The sequence below is a fragment of the Plectropomus leopardus genome, chromosome 8 (genome assembly GCF_008729295.1).
Source record: "Plectropomus leopardus isolate mb chromosome 8, YSFRI_Pleo_2.0, whole genome shotgun sequence".
Lineage (NCBI taxonomy): Eukaryota > Metazoa > Chordata > Actinopteri > Perciformes > Serranidae > Plectropomus > Plectropomus leopardus.
The window spans coordinates 12,283,694-12,303,246 of record NC_056470.1 but is presented as its reverse complement, the minus strand read 5'-3'; the positions used below and the strand labels follow the sequence as shown (position 1 = coordinate 12,303,246).

Sequence of the window (19,553 nt, the reverse complement as noted above, 5' to 3'; positions counted from 1 at the left end):
GTTTTATCAGCAGCTTCAGTGCAAATTAATCTGTATCAGACTTCTGTCTTAACAGAATATTGGACGACGCCCTGTTCCCAAGGCACTGCCAAAACTTTAATGTTTTGTTTTTACGACACCGGAGTGGAAATGCGTGGGAAGAAATGCACATAATGACAAGCAGCAGACTTAGACTGGCTGAATGTGGAAAAACTGAGACAAATTGTTGAAATTGCACTTATTTTTTCTTAAGACATCTGGAACTGTTCAGCTTTTGTAAATGGATCAACATTTTCAGAATGTATTTCTTTACATTAAAAGAAAGGGAAAATATTGGAGGTGTCGTTATTTACTGGTTATTGTGCGATTGTTAAACTGGTCATACCCACTTGAGTTCAGATCAGGTTGTATGTGACTCAATAGTTTGACATCCCTGCTCTAGGATGTTACACCCATGTTCAATAACTCTTAAAATCTGAATACCTTCACACTGCATCACTAAGTTTCCCACATCTTTTTCAGAAGAGAAATCAACACAGGGTACAATTTCTGTAAATAGTTTAATATTAAATAAAAAAGACTCCCATATAAAAAAGAAAGCTACAGTCCACAATTTAATCGTCTTTTTAAACATAAGTATTGAAAGCAAGGGGTAGAATGAGAAAAATACTTAATTACAATTCCCAGAAAAATTCACAATTCATTGTTTTGTCTCTCTTGTCTCTTTCTCTAACAATATAAAATCAAAATAAAACACATTAACTGTACATATGTACAAATCTCCAAGTGTAGAAATTGCATATTCTGCTTTCTTTTTCACTTCTCTTTATTCTTTTTTGTTTTTTAAATACAGCAAGAGATGCCAGTACTCTTGGGGCAGGGCAGTGTGTGAAGGAGAGCTCAAACAGTGATATGAGGAGACAGAGGGAAGATATTACTCCAAATCCACAGTGACACACAGGCTAAACAGATCCACGTTAAGACGTTATCGCTCCCTGTGTTTACATTTTCCAGCCATTCATTCAACCAATCAAAGGACATACCATACTTGGATTCCTGCAAATGCAACGTTTCAAAATTGAATACCTTTTCCAGACTTTTATCTCGTGGATGAGGGGTGACCGTTTGGGTGGGTGTTGGGTCAACAGATAGTCTCCATCACTCCACAGCTACAATTAACTCTTCACAGCGACAAATGACAGCATATGAAATGTAATAACAAATGTGACAAATGATGCTTTGCTTGCAAACGTCGAAAACTGGTTGCAGTAAGATGAATTCTCCTGAACCGTCAGTATCCTGATGACATTATTCAAAGACTTGTACAAAGAACTTCATTTTTTAAATTAATGTTTTCTCAGTTCATAAAATTATTAGTGACGTACAAACCATTAAAGAACATCTCATCGGACACATCATGATATTTTCTGTGTGACCACTGGCTAATGTAAACCGATTCATGAAACCTGATACAGTGAACATCATTTCCTTGGCTTGTCCCATATAAAAGATATTCTATACTGTGAAAGAAAACAACTCAAGTCTTGTTCCTTCTTATATTCTCTTCCAGGACCTTCTGAAAAACCTTTTGAAACACTTATTCGAAATACAACCACTGCGTGTCTTTGCAGAAAAAAAAAAAACCTTTATCGAAGAAACGACTACACACAGACGGACAGGGTCTCGTTTACTAGAATGAAAATAAATTCCACTAATGGTCGGACAGTGAGGGGCTCAGCAATAGCACTGTTGTCCAACACACACTCAGACACATAAAAAGACACACACATCCACACATGTACAGACACGCTTACAACAGAGAGCATCGTTCAAGTAGTTGGGCTTTATCCTGACTCACAGTTATACACTGATGAGAAGAAAACAGTACTTGTTTTTGTGTTTTCTCATTGATATATTTCTAACACCAACCCTAATTAACAGATCTTGGATCATGTTATTTTGTGAATTAGACCTAAAGTATCCACTTTTTTTTCACCTTTTATAAATTAACTTTTCAAACAAGATCTCTCTCCTATGTGTTTTTTCATAGTGGTTGTCATTACAATGGTTGATATGACAACGGCATAATATTAGTGCAGTTGAATTAAAAAAAAAAGAAAGGTCTACACAGTGGTGAAGATGGCGGAGAGATGGAGAGGGGAAAGAGAGGCGTCTGGCCACCTTTGATTGGTCAACAGCTCTGACTCGCAGCTCCGACTTCACCAGTCACTGCCTCTGAGACCTGGTGCCTCGTCGCCTCCTGCCGCGGACTGACCTCTCAGGCTTCAGCAGTGCTGACTGGAGCAGGACAGAGAGAGAAATTACAGTCACATCAGCCTTATCTCCTTCAAACCCCCAAGTGGTGGAATGACGTTCACTTCTGCAGTCAGAACTGCACAATCATCCCCAGCGTGGAGCAAAAAGCTTTCTCACTGACAAAACCCTCACGTGTAGCATTTGGATTTCAAACTTCACACAGTCGTAAGAGTTCAGCGGAAGAAACTGAATGATGCCCCGTGAGCTTGCATAGATCCAGTATTTGCTTTAGCAGCTTTTTGCAAACACCCTGCTTTTTAAATTGATTAAGGTCCAGTGTGCAGGATTTAGTGGTATCCAGTGATGACATTAAGAACTGAAATAAAAAAAACCTGAGAAAAACAGAATTAGTGTTTCACACACTAGATGATGCTCCCATGAACATTTATTACCTTCACGTGTGACGTTTTCGTGCCCAAACCCTTCTTCAGACATGAAGACTTCTTGCTAATTTGGGGGCAATTTCCTTTTATAGGTTGCTCAATGACTTCTTCCCATTTTTGAAAGAAATCCTGTCAATTTGCACATTTTTCAAATAGTTACTAATTCAATGACCTGTCCTATAAACGTCCAATAATTTTTACTTATTATTATTTTTTACTAATGGGGAACGTGACGTCTGTACCAAATTTCATGACAATCCATTAAATAGTTGTCAAGACATTTCACTCAAAACCATAAATGTGAACCAAATGTGAGATTCCAATTTGTTAGAAAGTAACAGAGCATATTCATGAGCAACAACTGAAAGGTCAAACAGGCTGCACCTTTAAGTACAAGAGGTGGCTTGGAATTTGACTCAAAACTGTTCAGTAACGCTAGTGAGAGATAATTAACAGCCTGCGCTGCTGATGATTAAACCAGCAGATCTGTGAGTCAGTGAGGGGGAGCGGGGTCTTACCGTAGCCTTGGTTTCTTCTAGTGCTGTGGCATCCATGTCTCTGAAGTCTTCCAACACATTCTGTAGCCTGACATACAAGGTAAGAGCACATTAATACTCAGTACAGTATGATATGATCAATACACCTGACAGGACAAATGTTCTGAAACATCAGAAAAATGTGTTGTAGCCAGTGATACTTAACTTAAGACCCCCGGGCCGTAACCATTTTCTAATTCACAACAAAAATAAAGTGATTCACACTGACAATTGTTTGTTGTTTTGTACTTTTAGTAAAATATGATGTCAGAATGCATAAAACAGCATCAACATAGAGCTTGTTTATCATAATATTCGATATTTATTTTGTTGCCCAGTCCAGTCTCAGAATCCTAGAAACATCCTAAAATCCTAGAAATGTCCTGAAATCCTTAAAATCCTTAAAATGTCTTAAAACCTCCTGTCTTTTTACAAAAGTGGCCCCCAAGCAAAGTAAGATGACTATTCCTAATCTAGGCGATATCCTGTCAACAGTAAGTCAGAGAAATGGACCGTTAAGAAGACAGCTTACGTTTGTTTTCTTTTCCTTCCTCTTCTGGCTCCACCCGCTGCTCCCGTTTGATCCTTGGGACAACAGTAAAATCAAGATGAAATCATCTACAGGCATCAGTGGCGTAAATATGAAGCCATACAAGTCAGTCATGATGCTACATTCCTCCTCTTTACAGTCTGTGAGCCATACAAAAAAACTAAACTGGTGTCTGAGCAGGGTGATTACACAGCCCCACTTCATGATATAACATAAGTCTCTGAGTAAGAACCAGGAGACCGACGTACTCACCCTTCCCTGTTCGTTGTGCAGTAATGTCCCAGCAGTCTCTTCATTGGGCCGTCCACTGCATCCATCCCTGGGACTGAGGTACCCCGCATGGGGAAGATGCCCCTGCCTGTCCACCCCTGCTTCCACATAGGGACACACAGCCGCAGCAGGCCCAGTGCAGTCTGTCTTAGCCTCCTCCAAGTATATGGGTGGCAGAGGAGGCTCAGGGTGGGTATGTCCCTCTACCATGACCGGCTTCCTTTGTAAGGGTGACGTGGACCCGTCCTCAGTGGGTTTGGGTGTCCCCTGGGCTGGGGAATGGGCTGCTGCTTCCAGGCTGAGTCGGGATAAGTCTGGGTTACGGAGGGAACACGCCCGACGTGGGCTGAGGGAGACTGGGGCACTTGCCTGGGGCAGAGTTGGGACAGAAGTGGATGGGGTATGGTGCTCCACAGGGAAAGAAACCGGCGGTAAGGCACAGAAGGGTGAAGTGGGGTCAGATGGCCCCATGTGGGCCCTGTCTTCCTGTTCTTTAGCACTGACTTGAAGGAAGGAGGTATAAATCGTGTCCATGAAAGAGGTGTAAGGATCGATAACAGACCTGCCCTCAGATACTCGCTGTGGGGGTGGGGTGTGTTCTTGAGCAGGGGCTGGAGCTGGAACAGGACTGGAAACCATTTCGGGAGCCATCTGACTGGCTGGAATGTCTTCCTGTGGGGCAGGGCTCTGTGTTTCCTGCAGTGACATTGGCTTCTCTCCTTCTGAGGGTGGTGCAAGATTTAGCTGGAGGAGAAAAAAAGAAAACCGTCGAGGCTATTAGTAACAGTCAGGGGCGCTCACATGTTTGCGTTTCGGTGCTGCTCCCACTGACACTGGCTTGAGTCACTCAATAAACTCGTTAATAACTGTTAGGTAAAATGATCCTTCCTGTCACTGTGTAGATACTATATTAATAAAGTTTAACTGGGAGAATGCGACTCACCCTGTCACTCCGCCTGGAGTTTTTCAACCTACACAGTTGCACAGTGCTGTTATATACCCCTTTTCCACTAAAATTAACCTGTGCAAATAGATTTTTCAAATATGGGCGAACCTGCTAAACATAGGCTATAAACTGCTTTCCCACTGCCAGTGCGGCAAAAAGTGGTGTGTGTGTGTGTGTGTGTGTGGTGTGTGTGTGTGTGTGTGTGTGTGTGTGTGTGTGTGTGTGTAGACAGCATGGACAGAGGTCTGTGAAAACTTTACTGTGGTTTCTTCTATTTATATTTCTCTTACATAGTCTCTCTTTCAAACTCGGTGTATGCTATTTTGTATCCATGTTTTAGCACTGCTCAGGTGTAGAGCTAGTTAGAATTGGTGGCAATGCATCATTGAATCTCACCAGTTCAGGAGCTGAAATTAGTGTGTTTACCCGGGTGTTGTGTTTTTCCATCAGTGCCGATCTGAGCCGGAGGCAATAAATACCCATGACTACTGCAGGCTCATTTGACTCAAGTGTGACTGTCGATTGTACACATTCTCATTGCATTAAAAAGCCAGATTTTAGTGGTTGTTAGCATGTTTTTGTGCAGTGGAAATGAGGCTATAGCGTGGAGGTTCTCCTCTAACAAATATTCTTTGGCTGAGTATAAACACCAGCTTGCAAACAGCACAAAAAACACAACTGTGAAACCAACCAACAGAAGCTGCTGCCTGTGTGTTATCCACTAAGCTCCATGCCAGTCACCAACCTGTATGTTGTTGAGCAGGTTGATAGCTCCATCAGGACCCTGCAGCAGAGGCATGCCCAATGCCGAGGTCTGGACTGGGGGTAGGAGAATGGAACCTGCTCCAATTCCCAACATGTTATTGAGGCCTGTGATGCCAGAAAGATCTCCTACAAAGACATATTTCACAAAGGCACTTATATAATGGCTTACTGCTACAGAATGCCTGTAAATGGTTCAAGTTTTAACGAAAGCACTCCTCCAAATATACCAAATTCAATGTTTAGAAAGACGTTTTTTAAAGGGTTGGCACCAACTCACCTAATACAGCAGAGTTAAGCAAAGTGGGCAGTAACTGTTGAAGGATGGGGTTGTCCTTGCCTTGGAGAGGAAGGGGGATGAGGGTGTCAACACCAGCATCAGTAGGTACCTGGAGAGTAGAGTACAGTAGAGGACAAAGGAGGAGTTTAATTAGTTTCAGGCAAACTAATAACACAAAAAGGTAGAAACTGGGTTAGATGAATACACAGTCAAGACTAAGACATTTTTTTACTTTAAAATTAAATATATTCCCAAAAACATGTGCATTTGCTCCTGAAGATAGACAGACTATAACCAACCCAAGCAAACCATGCAGTCTGAGGAGGGCTTCATTTGACTTATTTAAGAAAAATGTATTTTAGCTGTAAAGTAAACAGTTGGTAAGACTTTGAGGAATATAAGCAACTAGTGCAGGGGAAAACAACAGAGCAGTTAGGGAAATGAGCTCATGGGTTTTTCAAGGGGAACTAGACAGAGCTCAGAGGAAACAGCTATAGGAGAAAGGGAAGCCTACCTGAGGTTGGTTATGTTGGGTTTGCTGTGCAGGAGCTAATTGGGTGTGGGGAGGCGGGTGGAGCTCGGCAGAGCTCAGGGCAGCAGTGAGCAAGGCAGGGCTGAGGGGCAGGAAGGCTGCGTGGGGAGGAGGAAGAGCGGCAGGAAGGAGCAGAGACTGCAGGGCTTGGATAGAGCCCTCAGCTCCTGGGGGAATGGGGAGAAGGCCCTGGGCGACCTCCAAGAGCCCCGGGCCTGATAGGGTCGATGGATCCAGGAGGCCAGAGGTTTTATCCAAGGTGAGGCCCTCTAATGTGGTGGAGATCTGCTGTGGCTGCTGGAGAGGGACTTCCAAGCTGACCTGGCTCAACTGACCCAGCCCAGATAGAGGTAACAAAGGCGTCTGCTGTTGCCCGAGCAACAAGGACGCCATAAGCAGAGCCTGCAGGCTAGGTTTTTCAGTTAGCCCTAAATCAGTGTCCTGTCCCGGGTTAGGGGTTGAGGCAGGGGGTGGGAGCGGGTTTAGCAGGCCCAAAAGGTTCAGAGGCAGCTCCCCTTGGGCACCACTCAACAAGGGCAACAACGGAAACAGAGGATTGGTGTTTATTTGTTGTTGCTTCTGTTGTTGATCCTGGCTTTGCTGCGGTGTCTCTTGCTGTTGTATCAGTAACTGTTGCTGCTCCGACTGCTGCTGCTCTGCAACAGTCTGTGGTGGTTGCGGTGTAGAATTGGCAGGGGGTATCTGTGCTTGCTGCCCTCCCAACCACAGCCCCCCTAGGGGCAGTGAAGCCAGGACTGTGGGGTCCAGAAGGGACGGTAGACCTCCTGTGGATGACAGCAGCTGAAGCAGCTGCTCCTGGTTCATGAAGGGGAAGGCCTCTGCCAGAGGTAAGGGAGAGGTTGAGTCGCCCACAGCTGAAGGGGCGGGAGGACTGTGATTATCCCCAAGACGAGAGGAGATCGTGGGACCCGGGCTGGTGGCTGCTTGAGGTTTGGTCACTATGGAGACCTTTGGATCCACACATCTTGGCTCCTCCGGCCCTGTGGGAGAGACATGAATCATTAACATATGTTTGGGATGACTTATCAATCAGTAAACAAATTTTATACAAGGGGTCTTGAGCTGGGCAGTTTGCAGTGTTTAAAACAGGATTAAACTGGTGGCTGACTCGTTACAGCTACAAAATAGCATTACTTAAGCAAACAGTAATGTATCAATCAACATGCACTTCCATTGCTTCAGCACTACGCTCACAAAAGGCACACCTATGGCATTTTTGGACTCCCTGATAAGAACTGCACACGGTAATTTCCCTGAGAACTAGGTATGTTTTAAAAAAAATAATTTCTGGTTATATATTCGCACTGCCAATAGGAAAGCTGAAGTGACATACTGTAAACAAGCCTGCTGTTGTAGTCAAAATTGTGTAATACGTCCACTGTCATATACAAATATAATCAGTGAATCCTGAATTTCACTGTGGGCCATGTTTTCTTCCTTTTTTTATGAGCTGTTGTTTGGCTTTTGTGTTTTCTGTTGTTCACACAACTAACAGGTTTCTAAAAAAATGTCAGTTGCCAGTGCTGCATTAGCTGCATTCGACCAATCAACATATGCTTACATTTGGACCAATCACCACACACTTATGTATGGTGATTGGCCTACAACTACAATCATTCCTTGTTCTTGTGGTGCGAAGACAACAAATTGGGGGGTTCTTAGAACTATGAAAAGTTCGATCTCTGGTCCAAAAACACTTCATGAGAAAACATTTGTACCCTTTTCCTGAGCCATCCTTGTAGTCATCCAAAAAACCTGATTTAAAGGAAAAACTCCTGACCGCACACATAATTTATATTTCATCAGACTCAAATACGCAAAATTAGTGAGAGTATCTTGTTGTCTATATGAGTACATTTTCAGTATATTGCAAAGCTCAACTAACCATATCACTTCAAAATGTAATTAAAAGTCACGGTCATTTGTTCAAGACTAAAAACACACTTCAGACTGATAATTATCTTTACCTGCAGTGGGATTTCCTTGGGAAGACGTCACAACATCAGTGGTATGATCGGAGGAGCTGCCCTCCCCCTGGGGTACAGTGGAAGATGCTGCGAGAAGGGCCAGAACATGGTTGCTCAGATCAAGAGGCTTTGGGGAGCTGGATATCGCCACAGAAACACTGCCTTGAGAATGACTCAGGTCCACTGACGTAGATATGCTGTTACTACCAATCTCTGTTGCCAAAGTGCTCTGTGATGAGTCTTCCTGCAATGGTGCCTGGGAAACAGAGTCTATTTCAGAAATGTGATTCTCAGTTGGTTGATGCTTGTCTGAAGAAGTCGGGAACATTTGACGAGATGGGCTGCCGCTGTTGTGTAAAGCTAAATTAGAGTTGGGCAGCACTGTAGAACAAGGAGAATGTCTCTGTAGAGGACTTGATTTAATGGACTGTGGACACGATGGAGACTGCACCGATCTGAACTGAGGGGACGTAGGGGGAGGAGATAGCGGCTGTAGCACAGACGGTAGGGGGTTAGTGTTACTAGTTCGGCAAGGTGAGCGAGTCTGTGGGGGCCTGACGTTAGAATGAGGGGCGGGAGAAGAGGGTGAGCGCCTGGGGCTCTGTTTATTAGTGTGTCCACCTCCTTCAATAGACACAGATCCTAGCTGAGCAGGAGCAGAGTTCGATGCTGAGGCTGTGGCCTGCGCGTTCTGCACACTGAGCAGGTGCAACAGGGCAGACAGAGGCTGGGTTGGAGGATCCAAGCCAAGAGGTGTAGGTGTCAGGCCTGTAGTGAAATCCAGAGCCTCGGTTTGTCGAGGAGGCCTGGAATGGTGTCGGGGAGCAGGGAGCCTTTGCGTCTGCCCGGGGAGGAAATGATGATGGTTTTCTAACATGACAGCATTCTGGTTCTGCACAGCTGAGGTAGAGGAGGAGTGTGAAGAGGAGGGGAAGGAAGAGGAGGAGGAGGATAGGTTGATGACTGTAGCAGAAGCAGCGTCTCCTGGTGGGGTCTTCCTCGGCCCATTAGCCAGCTGCTGGGTGTCTCTTAGCATGCTGAGCACTGTGGGAGACCGTCGTTGTCTCTTCCTGTGCGACGCATTGCGTTCTGCTGTGGAAGGCAGGTGGGGCAAGGAGGAGGCCAAGGACTGGGCCAGAGAGTGGGATGGAGGAAAGAGGACGGAAGAGGCTGCTGCAAGGGAAGGATGGGGAGGCCTAGTAGAAGCATTGGAGGAGGGAGGGTGGCTGTTATGTAAAGTGCTGTTTGTTACCTTTGATGACTGTTGCTGCTGTGCCTCTTTCAAAACCTCAAGAGAAGAAGGCAAGCTCACCGGGTTGCTGGCCACCTTTGAGCTCTGGCCCTGGGTTATCTGGTTCGCCAGCTGAGCCTTGGCAGCTGCAGAGAGCAGGCTACTTGCAGGGAAAGATGCCGGGTGTGGCAGCTTACCCTGATGGCTGTGGTGGTGGTTCAGAAATGGCCCCAGAGGTAAACCAGAAGTCCCTGTGGCGTTCAAGCCAAAACCTGGTTGTCCTGCGCTGGGAATCGGACTCACTGTGCTCTTTGAGGGTTTCGAGGAGAGGGCATTAGGGTTGCTACTGCTTTGGTTGGTCAGTAAGGAGGGGTTAGAAGGGATTAGGAGGTGGTGGTTATTAGTGCTGCTGTTGCCTGAGTTCTTAAACTGCTCCAAGATCTCTTCCAGCTTGTACTTGGGGAAGTGGGGGCTGGGGTTTGGGGAGCCACCAGGGAGAGGCGAGTGTGGAGAGGAAGAGGTGGATTTCCTCCTCTGAGGCAAGTTACTTCCCATTAGTCCTCCTCCTCCTCCTGCTGCTGTTGAGCCTCCTCCCTGATCAGAGAGAGGGGAAGGAGAGGCTGAAGGGTGGCGGGACCGCTGGTGAGGAGACACACAGTTCATGTTATGGACAGAGGGAGAGAGGGAGGGAGACGGAGAGACCGGGGGGCCTCCCACTATGACACCATGAGAATGATGAGTGTGAGTCAGTGCCCCTCTTCCTCCTCCACCCATGGCCATAGGGGAAGAGGGAGGAGGTGAAGATAGGGGCCCTAGCCGAGGGGAACCCGGAGTCTCCGGGGTTTTGGGTGTTCTACGACCTTGAGGTGTTGGGGTGTGGGGTGACCTCTGGGCAGTGCTGTACGCTGGGAATGAGGAGGTGGTGGAGCAGCTGGAGGAGGCGGGAATAGGAGGAGGATGATGAAGCCTTCTCAAAGTGTCTAGGGGATGGTGAGAGTTTGTGCCTGTGTGGAGGACAGGCGAGGAACCATTGTAAGGGTAAATAAAGTGGTGGGAGGACTTGGGACTGGCACAGGGGTTCATGTGGAGGTTGCTGTGGGGTCGAGTTGGGACCGGATGGAGTTTGGGATGGTAAATGCCATGGTCCTCTTCGTCCCGCTCCAGGAGTACTCGCTTTGGATCGCGGCTGTTGTCCACTCCACTGCTCATCTCTGAAAGTGGACACACATACAACAACTTTTACTAAATTGCTGTTACTTCAAAATGACAGCCCTTAAATATTGGTTATGGTGAAGTCACTTTCTTTGCTTACATAAAAGACTTTCCGTAGTGCCTATAAACTGATTACAGATAATTAAAAGTCTGAGTGGTCAGGAGGAGCTTTTTGATTTTCGATTTTGATGCTTGAGGTAACTGGTATGCAATCTTGAGCCCATGCTCAGTCTTAAGCACCCTACCTTGGAAACGCTACCAAACATGGGTAGAAGAAGCTGATACGAGAGGTCGACTGACAGTGGCTATTTGACTCAACCACTATTGGGTACTTTCACCTTATACTGCAAACTAAATCTAACTATGGGTACAAATAAAAGGAACCTGACCTGACCTATCTATGTGATGCAAAAATCTGTGTTTTTTCCAATAATGCTTTACATGTACCATGATGGATCTGTGTTAACTGAATGCACATGAGCAAGTAATGGGACAAAACAATGAAATTATTAAAATGGAGTTTAAATATTGTCAAAATATAAGCAGTGTTGCAAAGAATAAAAAGAGATGGAGACTGATCCAAATGTTCATAATGATGGAAGTATGGTAGCGAGATTTTGTAAGACTTTGGACTTATGGATGTGGATGTACATTACAATTATTAAACTATCAGTGGTTTCACTTCTGTGTGGCTGACAACTACAGCACTGACCAACACTTATTTTTTCATTCCCACACTCACCAGTACCCACGGGATTTCCGACCATCACTGACTGCTTTGACAGATACCCTGTCCCACTGCCACCCACTCCTGTGGTGATTCTTATCACAGACACCATCCAAAATGCTTTCTATTGAAAATCTGTGTGGCCCTTCCCACAGGGAAATAAACCAAATTTAGCTCCTTCAGTTCCTACTACATTAAGCAAAATTCATAAAAGTATATCTAAAAAAATAATATGGATCATGTCAGTTTCTCTGATAACTAATGTCGATTCAAACGGACGCAAACCAGATGGCAAAATGTTAGACTTCAGGGAGAGAAAGAGAAAGGAAATGAAGAACAGCAAGGGAGAAACTAAACGGAAACATCTGATGCATTACTGTGAAAGCATGTGGTTTACTGGAGGACAATTTATATACGTGTGTAATTAAGACCAATAATAGCGGTCTCTCATACTTTCACAGATAAAATTTAATTTCCAGTTCATACCACCAAAATGATGACACTAGCATAGCGCTCCCACCTTAGAGAAAATTTGTGTTTGGTCCTGCGAAATCAATAGTCTTACTGCAGCTCTCGACGTGAGGTTAATACAAGGGTTGGGCAATGTCCACTGAGAAACATAGCGATGGTCGATGACATCATTGTTAGGGGAGGGAGGGCAATCCCTGTGTAGAAATATCCATTAATCATCCACCCAACCCAAGCCGCCAACTACCAACTTATATGCATTATAGTAGCACAACTGTCAGGACTGAGACAAGGACAGAGCACTGGGGTGCTCTCCATGTATGTATGTTTGAGAGAGAGAGTGTGACATAGAGAGAGAAAGAGTGGAAGGTGGACTATTGTTGCATGCAACAATAGTTAATCAAAAGTTATAAATAACTTTCTTGGAATGCTGATTTGTCACTTTTTGGCCTGCAGCTGGAACACAACGTTACCATTGGCAAATTTTCACAATGGCAGCAACAAACAATTAAAAAAGGTACCACCTCACTGATCTGGCAAGGTACATTTCATCTGGTAGATCAGAAATGTTATTTTTTAAGCATGCGAGAAGGCTATCAGCGTCACCGGAAACATGCGTGTGGAAGGATGACAGACAGGGGTGAGCTAGGGCTTTTAAATCACAACTTAAGCATCAGCGGTTGCTGACTGACAGCCATCAGTGACGGAAAATGGCATAGCCTATCTGCCCAACCCTAGTTAGTACTGCGCAATGCATACACTCAACCCCAATATCAAAAGATTTGGTGGAAAATTACATATTTTGTTACACTCTAACAAACACAAAGTAGAGTCACTTTGCAGAGAGACTACATCCACACCAAAAAAACAAACATTTCCTTCATGATGCTGATGAGCATCTGTTTAGTTAATCTGTTGAAAATAATTTTAATAGCTATTTTGATACATCTGTTTATGATTTGTTCACAATGTTTCATAGTACACATGTAGAAGAGTAGTGTGCCTCAATGTTTCCGAATTTACCTGGATGATGAAGGTTAGCAAAGGGCAGCTGTGAGGCCTGCATACTCCGACAAAGAGCAGCCATGGCTACCACTTTCCTGCGGTGGTTACACAGTTTGGTCATATCCTGCTCTGCTTTGCCTAATGGCTGGCTGTGCTGCTCCACCTTCACTCCCACAGTGAAGCTGAAAACCTGCAGAAGACCATTTAGGACAGTTAAAGGGGTATTTTACACTCATAAAATGCAGAGTCACATAAAGATCATTGATTATCGCAGACAATGTGTGCGCACATTTTAATGAAGAAAAGGGTTAGCCATGGTTCCACACAGTTGGGCAAAATTCAATTAAAAAGTGAGTCAAAGATATTTTATTCATGGGGGGTGTCACATGCCTACATTTCCCTAATTTATAAAAAAAAGGAAAAGCTTCCACTGCTGCCAGTAAGTACTACGCTACTTGAAGATCACAATCAATCAGACTTGTTTTCTACATTACAGAAATATCAGGACACATGGCTTTAAAAACAGAATATACTGATCTCCTCAGTCGAGGAAACACAAACAAATTTAAAACGTATAGACCTGCTTTACCTTGTGGATGATGAGTGGACACTCAAGACCACATTTGCAGGTGCCATCAGTCAACAGATAGGTCTTGACCTCGTCCAGAGAAGACAGGGCAGTGCCACTGGGACTACAGATAGAAGAAAGGAACAAACTTTAACAGCAGCAAACTCAAGGCAAACTTAAAAAAAAGCACTTCAAATCGTCACAGGGCTGCATATGCAAAGTGAAAGATGTTATACATTGCTTTATTTAATTCAGCTGTATTAAGCCATGTTTCCAACAAAAGCTTTCGAAACCAAAAGTAACACCTACAAACATGTACCTAGACCCTAGATCTGTGCGGCACGTCCAGCGCAGACATTACTCTTACATGTGGGCAGGGTTATGTCACTTGTTGTATTTCCTTGTTCACCAGTGACACAGACTGAAGACTGCACCCCATTCATCGGCAACAGAACAGGGCTGCAGTGCGACATTTTTAGAGCAAAAAAGAGCAGGCTGCAGTGAGACTCTCTCACAATTGGATATTTAAAAATAGTGGGTTTGTGCATTCACTTCTTATCAAGCAAGAGCAGGGGTTTAAGTGCTGCCCACAGCCACAGGAATAATGTTTGTAAATTTTTTTCTCTAAGAGAGGATTAAAAATTAAAAAGTTCACATAATCCAGTCACAATTAATATGCATTTTTTGAAGATCCACTCATTACTAAAAGTGTATGTCATCTAAGGGAGACAATAAGATCAAATGAAATGGTCAAAATTGTCACATTTAAATTTTACGGTGTGTTGATGGATTCACGTCATCATCTCATGCATTGAGTAAAATAAGAAGTAAGTCTTCAACCTTAAAAACTGCTGGCAGTCGGCCCAGTTAATCTTTTTTTTTCCTCAGTCTACAGCTTCTGGTAAGAGGCTGCAAGTAGCCTTTAATTTTATAGTTAGAGTTTATTAATGAATGAAAAGCTTGTCCTGGTATGAACTGTGGGTAAACCAACCACAGCTAAGCCCTGAGTAGAGTGTTGATTTTCTACTGACCTGCAAATTCTAGCTCCAACTTTTAGCACCATATCTATGTGCTGTGTACCCCAAGCAGAGGGGTGATGAAAAATGGGGACGGTAAGGAACAGTTCCATCCCCAACTTTTCAAAATCAAAACACAAAAAATGCATACCAAACTGAACTGAACCAACACAGCTTTAAAGAAACTCTGCAGTCCCATTTTACCACAGCTGATTGAAACAATTCAAAAATAAGATATGTAAATAAAAAAAAAAAAAAAAGAATTATAGAAAAGTGCTCTCTAATTCTAATCAAGGACATATTCTGTAATGCAACCCAAGACTTTTTACATAAAGTACAAGAAGAAAAATTGAACAACTAAACACTGAGCAGATTCAGAACAGCCCACAAGATATTTGTGGTGAATGGAGAAAAATAGCCTGATTATATCACCTCCCAGTCTGCTTGTCATCTGCCTTCGTGTCTTTTTAAAGAAAGTACAGTTTCTTGCCTTGCAAGTTAACATTAGTGATGTAACTAATTGCAAATGTAGGTTTTAGCCCACACAGGGCTAAGCTGTTGTTATCATTTTATTATGTTGTTATGTTATCTAGCTCATTGCTGCTAAAATCTTAACAAACTTCTCTCCCTTTCACTGGCTTGAAATGACTTTTAAAAAAGAATATTCTTCTGGTGATCAGGAGTCCTAAGCAATTTCAGATTTTTACATTTTACACACTTTGATTCTGAGCAGACCACAGTTCAAATGAAAAGAGTTTATTCAAATCAAATCTAGGATAAATATGGCAAGCAAAATATTATTTGGAGAAAAAAAACACTGCAACTTATTGGAAATTTCTAGCCACAGAAGCCACAGTCTCAATAAACATCAGAATTATGTCTGCGAATGCTTTCTGTTCAACTGAACCGACCCACCTGACATAGATCACCTGCCCGCCCTCCACTCTTCTCTGCCAGCCGATGGGGACGTGTATTGCAGTGTTGTGGACCCCATCCTTGTCCCCACTGACAGTCTCACTGCCTCCCATCATTTTGTAGCTGCGGCCTGCCAGCACCTTGGAGAAGCAGCAAAGTCTTAATACATTTTTTCTTTAATATCATGAAATGAATTTTAAGACCCCGAGTTTTTGTTCACTACATATTCTTTGCACCTGGGAGTCACTGTTCTGTCTGCAAAAGGTCAATGTCATGGAGGTCAATGTTTTCATGCGTTAATTTCACACGTTTTGGGCTCAAGATATCTTACAACATCAGCAGTATTCAAAAATGAATTTTACTTTTGTAATTTTTAAATTCATAGTCACCAGCATCATATTTCAATATAATTTTGGAGTGACACTTAAACAGGGCTTAAATTGTTCGAGTCAAATTTATTTTATGATCCAATACAGATAAAGGTTCTCAACCAAGCTGAACTTCTTTTAAAATTGCATGTATACATGATGCAACTATAGTAAGATGCATGCATCAGTGTAGTTTGTTGTGCCTCACTGTGAGTCACTAAATAAGTAAACACATGCATGCAAAAAAAGGATGAACGAATGTGTCTGCAGCAAAGTCTTCAGAATATCGGTTTTCTACCCCGCATACAGAAATGTGACAACCACATCATTTGATTACACGACACCAATTACAAAATGTAACCTTGACACCATGATGACATCATCGCAGGTTCAACAAAATCATGACAAATGCATACAAGGGCTGCTAATTAAATGTATTGCACTATTTCAAACAGTTAGGAATTTACTTTCCAGTGGTCTTTTACGTCCTCAGAAAGGTATGGCAAAGTGCCAAACATTTGCTTTCGTTATGTCTGCGCTTTCACAATTCAAGTCTCCATAAAATGCTTATTTTAACAACATATGATGTAAACATATCATTACTGGGTGTGGCCACAACTAAATAAAATGTGTGTACTGTCATGGCACAATCATAAAAAATAAAGTGAGGGAGCACATTGAGCATACCTTGTCATCTTTGAGAAGCCACGATCTGTGTTGGCTAGGGTATCCACTGTCCAATGTACATGCTGGTGGGTTAGAAGCACACAGACTGCCAGTAAAACCTGACTTAATGGCCAAACACCTGGACTTCCCTCAGCTATGAAGCAGATCCACAGTTGACTCCCACAGATGTATTTGTTCACATCAGATAGGGATCTCGGATGAAGATGGAGAGCCTGCAAAGAAAGGTGGAGGTGGATTATGTAATCTAACAGGGAGAACCATTGCAAACAACCCATGTGATAAACCATTTCCTGCTGTTGATGTGACTCAAGCATACTTCAAAAAAATGATTACATCGGATGCATTACTGTCTCAAAAAGAATACAACTTCAGAGCAAGCTGCGGCTACTTTGAAGTGGGAGGGTGTGTTTGGATAGGCCCGTGGTGTACTGGATGTTTAGCTACAATATAAGCCGCTGCCTCTCCAGCTAAAACATACAAGCTAACAAGCTAGCAGCGTAAAAAGAGCTCGAAGTAAAATCGGGACGGCGTTCGCAGTTGAGCTTCAGTCGAGACGTCTGCAGTGTGCAGCCACGGAACAATATCTCACCAACTACACGACTGATGCAAGGCAGACTAGCGGCTAAGCTAGCAGCTAAGCTAGCAAGCTACCCTACTTTGTACTATGTTGTCGTGACAGCTGTCAGGCGCACAAAACACTCCGATGCAAAACTCTTGCGTGTTAGCCACGGTTACAAGAAACGAGCCAGACATAATGCTGCTTCGCAAGAAAACCGCTATGAACATAACCACCATATTGCACTTACTTATTGACAGCCGTTAGCTACCGTTAATGTTAGCAGGACCTATCAACCTCTCCCTGCGTCAGGCTCTCTGTGTTGGCGAAGTTTTGGAGTCTTCGCTTTTCTGGCTCGCGGGAGAATCAAGAGTTAGCAGGCTAGCTAACGGACTAGCCAGAGAATGTTTTGAAAACGGTCGATACCCGAATAAATAACCCTGAAATAAACAATCCCGTCTTTCAAATTGCGTGTTCGCGCGATCAATCAGCTCTCAGCGTCTATGCAACGTCTGCCAGTCCGATATAAAAACAAAGGGCAATAACGCTTTATTTTACTGCGCCTGGGATCTCGGGGCTAACGCTACCAGCTAGGCTAGCAGAGCTAACTGACTGAAATTTACTTGATTCTGGAGTGTCCCAACAAGACTGAAGGATGTCCCGCTCCCGGTGCACAATTATCCAGCCGTTGCTTTGGTTTCTGCTCTGCTAAACCGTTTAGCGTTCAAATGTATCCCGACAACCATAACGATCCATGTAATCCAAAATTCACAGTTTCCCACTGTTTTTTTTTTTTTACAGATTTCGAGCAAAAAAAAATAATGGAGTTTTCTGTCGGGCATGCGCACTCGACGCTCGGGGAGTATTGTACCCGACATGCAACGGGACCTTTGTAGTGCTCCAGACAGACATCAGTGCGGAGCTCCTTGATAGAGGACATGATAATGACAGAATAATAACAGGCCCGGGATGCATGTCTGCGCTTCACAATAATGGACTCAAGAGCACCTGTCTATACTGAATTTTAGCCCAGATCTCACAGCATTTGTCCAGATACAGAAATTACATGTGAGACATATTTGTTTTACATGTATATATCTGTTGTGCATTGTAGCAACATACACATTTTATATTTCTGTCTTTACATACTGGTTTTATGCATTTTGTTGTAGCATAAGGCACATGGCACACACTATGCACATTACAAATATTCATAATTTTAAATATTCTCATATTAGTGCTGATTGTTTCTTATAATTACTGTATGTCTATTATATATTTTTACACACTTTAGACACTCAGCACATTATACATATTTTTAATTTTAAATATTCACATACTAGTGCTAATTGTTTCTTATTATTACCAAATTTCTATTTTAGATTTTGTTTTTTTTACATACTTTGTGCTGGTACTTATTTATACTTTCCCTAATTCTCTATGCTTCGCATCAGAGCGACTGAAGTATTTCTGATTTTGATACCAAATTGCATAACCGTTTTAGTGTGCAATTAATTAATGCATTTCACATTCTTTCTTTGTTTACCCTGAATAATTATTCATTTTTCCGTCCACCTCAGTGTTACATTATAGGCTTTTTATAAATCTCAGTCAAAGCAGTAAAAGTATAATTGCCTTGCTTGTGTGTCTGGTGTTGTGTGTGATTTACATATTTCAGAGACCATACCCGGCTTTTGGTAAAGACTGAATTTGATAATCTTGTAAAGTGGGCATCTGCCCTGGGACCCCAGACCCTCAGGGGGCCCAAAGGCTCCAGTTCACCACATGACAATTAGTGTGTGATAATTAGATTAATTACAAACTGGTAATACTGTATCCACCATTAAAACATATAGCAACAAACAGTAAACGGAAATGATAAAGGCAGTAAGGCGACACCTGAATTATTACTCTTGTACTCTTGGGCCCTCAAGATTATGAGTTTAAAAGTAGCCATTGCTATAACAGTTAATACTTACTTATTAAGCTTATCAATAACTAAAATGCACAGAAAGTGGGAGAAGGGGGGTGGGGGTGCAGCAGCAGTAGGCCTACAGCTTATGTTTACTCCTAAATCTCTAGATCAGGGATACTTAAATTGCTTTGCCCAGGGGCCAGTTTTGCAAAATGACAGGAGGACAGAGACCAATTAATAACAATAATTTAAAAAAAAGATATTTAATATATAAATAATTAGCCCAGACCTCTGTCAGAGGATCTGGGGAATCCTTCCCTTTATTTGTTTTGTAAGGAAGCCC

The 19,553-nt window shown here is 43.1% G+C and overlaps 1 protein-coding gene across 1 annotated transcript; it reads right to left on the bottom strand.

Annotated features, from left to right (window-relative positions):
* Nucleotides 1–542: 542 nt before the first annotated feature.
* On the bottom strand, nt 543–18,117 carry mbd6 (methyl-CpG binding domain protein 6). The gene is made up of 13 exons (XM_042491512.1): nt 17,919–18,117; nt 16,740–16,951; nt 15,685–15,824; nt 13,775–13,877; nt 13,204–13,375; nt 8,543–10,984; nt 6,537–7,555; nt 6,023–6,131; nt 5,726–5,871; nt 4,017–4,778; nt 3,747–3,799; nt 3,197–3,263; nt 543–2,277 (listed from the first exon to the last, which is right to left on the bottom strand). Exons 3-13 carry the CDS (start codon nt 15,798–15,800, stop codon nt 2,206–2,208), a joined length of 5,061 nt encoding a protein of 1,686 aa, XP_042347446.1. The 5' UTR covers nt 15,801–15,824; nt 16,740–16,951; nt 17,919–18,117; the 3' UTR covers nt 543–2,205.
* Nucleotides 18,118–19,553: the final 1,436 nt, after the last annotated feature.

What these genes read in the sequence shown, in the direction of transcription:
- mbd6 (XM_042491512.1), bottom strand. Translation starts at nt 15,800, where the DNA reads ATGATGGGAGGCAGTGAGACTGTCAGTGGGGACAAGGATGGGGTCCAC. An exon ending in GCTTAACTCTGCTGTATTAG is followed by an intron (nt 5,872 to 6,022) that starts GTGAGTTGGTGC and finishes ATGTCTTTGTAG; the next exon opens with GAGATCTTTCTGGCATCACA. An exon ending in TAGAAGAAACCAAGGCTACG is followed by an intron (nt 2,278 to 3,196) that starts GTAAGACCCCGC and finishes GTCCTGCTCCAG; the next exon opens with TCAGCACTGCTGAAGCCTGA.